The sequence below is a fragment of the Teleopsis dalmanni genome, unplaced genomic scaffold (genome assembly GCF_002237135.1).
Source record: "Teleopsis dalmanni isolate 2A unplaced genomic scaffold, ASM223713v2 unscaffolded_contig_3953, whole genome shotgun sequence".
In the NCBI taxonomy this organism is placed as follows: domain Eukaryota; kingdom Metazoa; phylum Arthropoda; class Insecta; order Diptera; family Diopsidae; genus Teleopsis; species Teleopsis dalmanni.
The window spans coordinates 2,906-3,960 of NW_024035335.1; the positions used below are offsets into that span (position 1 = coordinate 2,906).

General features: G+C 27.3%; 1 protein-coding gene across 1 annotated transcript; it reads left to right on the forward strand.

Annotated features, from left to right (window-relative positions):
* Window positions 1-256: 256 nt before the first annotated feature.
* LOC119665212 lies at window positions 257-855 on the forward strand (the record flags this gene model as incomplete). The annotated part of the gene is made up of 3 exons (XM_038074501.1): window positions 257-418; window positions 475-648; window positions 703-855. Coding segments are annotated over 3 exons (489 nt in total), but the record flags the coding sequence as incomplete, so codon positions are not given.
* Between the last annotated feature and the right edge of the window lie 200 nt (window positions 856-1,055).

The following is a 1,055-nucleotide window of genomic DNA, read 5'->3' on the forward strand; positions in this document are numbered from 1 at the left end:
CAATGAATGACTTAATCGAACTTAATTAATGTTCGATTTCGCATTACTTTTTATATTCCATTTCAGTCTTAGTTTTAGTTTTAATGACTCTTCCAAGTTTGATGGTACCATGGAACAGACACGCCTTAAAATCTCGTGTGCAATCATTTTCGTACAGTCACTCTTAGTATGTTTTACTTAAGTGTTAAAATAATTATAATTATAAATAAAATAATAGTTTATTAAACTAAATTTTATTTAACTTTTGCTATTACAGTGTACAACAACAAACGCCATGCGTTATAAAATTATTAATCTGGAATGTAAAACAAATGCAAAGTTTGTGATAAATACTGATTGCAGGTTGAAAGCTGTTAATAGGGAAACGTCACTAGTCAATATGAGTTGTGATGTTGTTGGTGTTGTAGGCAATATATCTGTAAGTTATGATATACACAAACTGAATATACTTTTACTTATTTTTTCCTTACACAGGTACACATTCAGGTGTGGCAAAAGAATTCAAAAAATATATACCGCCCATTTTTAATAAATATCACTGAGAATGCCTGCGACATTTTAGATAAAAGAAAAAGTCATATCTATACGACAATAGCATTAAATATTCTGAAGGAGTTCTCAAACATTAACCATACAAGTCCTTATAGAGTAATTGTATTATATATAATATTTTTTCTATTTTTTTAACAAATTTATATACAGGGTCACGTCTTTATTAAAAATGCCTATATGGATCAACGTTTGATACCAGTTTCACCACCCACAGGCTTGTATAAAATAGTTATCCGTTGTTTTAATACCTATAGCTTAGAAGAATATGGAACTGTGAATTTCTTTATAGAAGTTAAAGATTAAAACAGAAATAAATAAGTAATCAATACCTTAACAGGTTTCAAAGTAAAAAAAAATGTTAATTTTTTTTTATCCTAAATTGACTTTAACGTCAAGGTATTAGTCCTTAACAAATCGATTTATCGATATTCGTATGAATTCTAACTTATCTTTCTGTGGATTTAAAACCTTTTAATATTGAAAATAAAATCAAAGTTATTAAA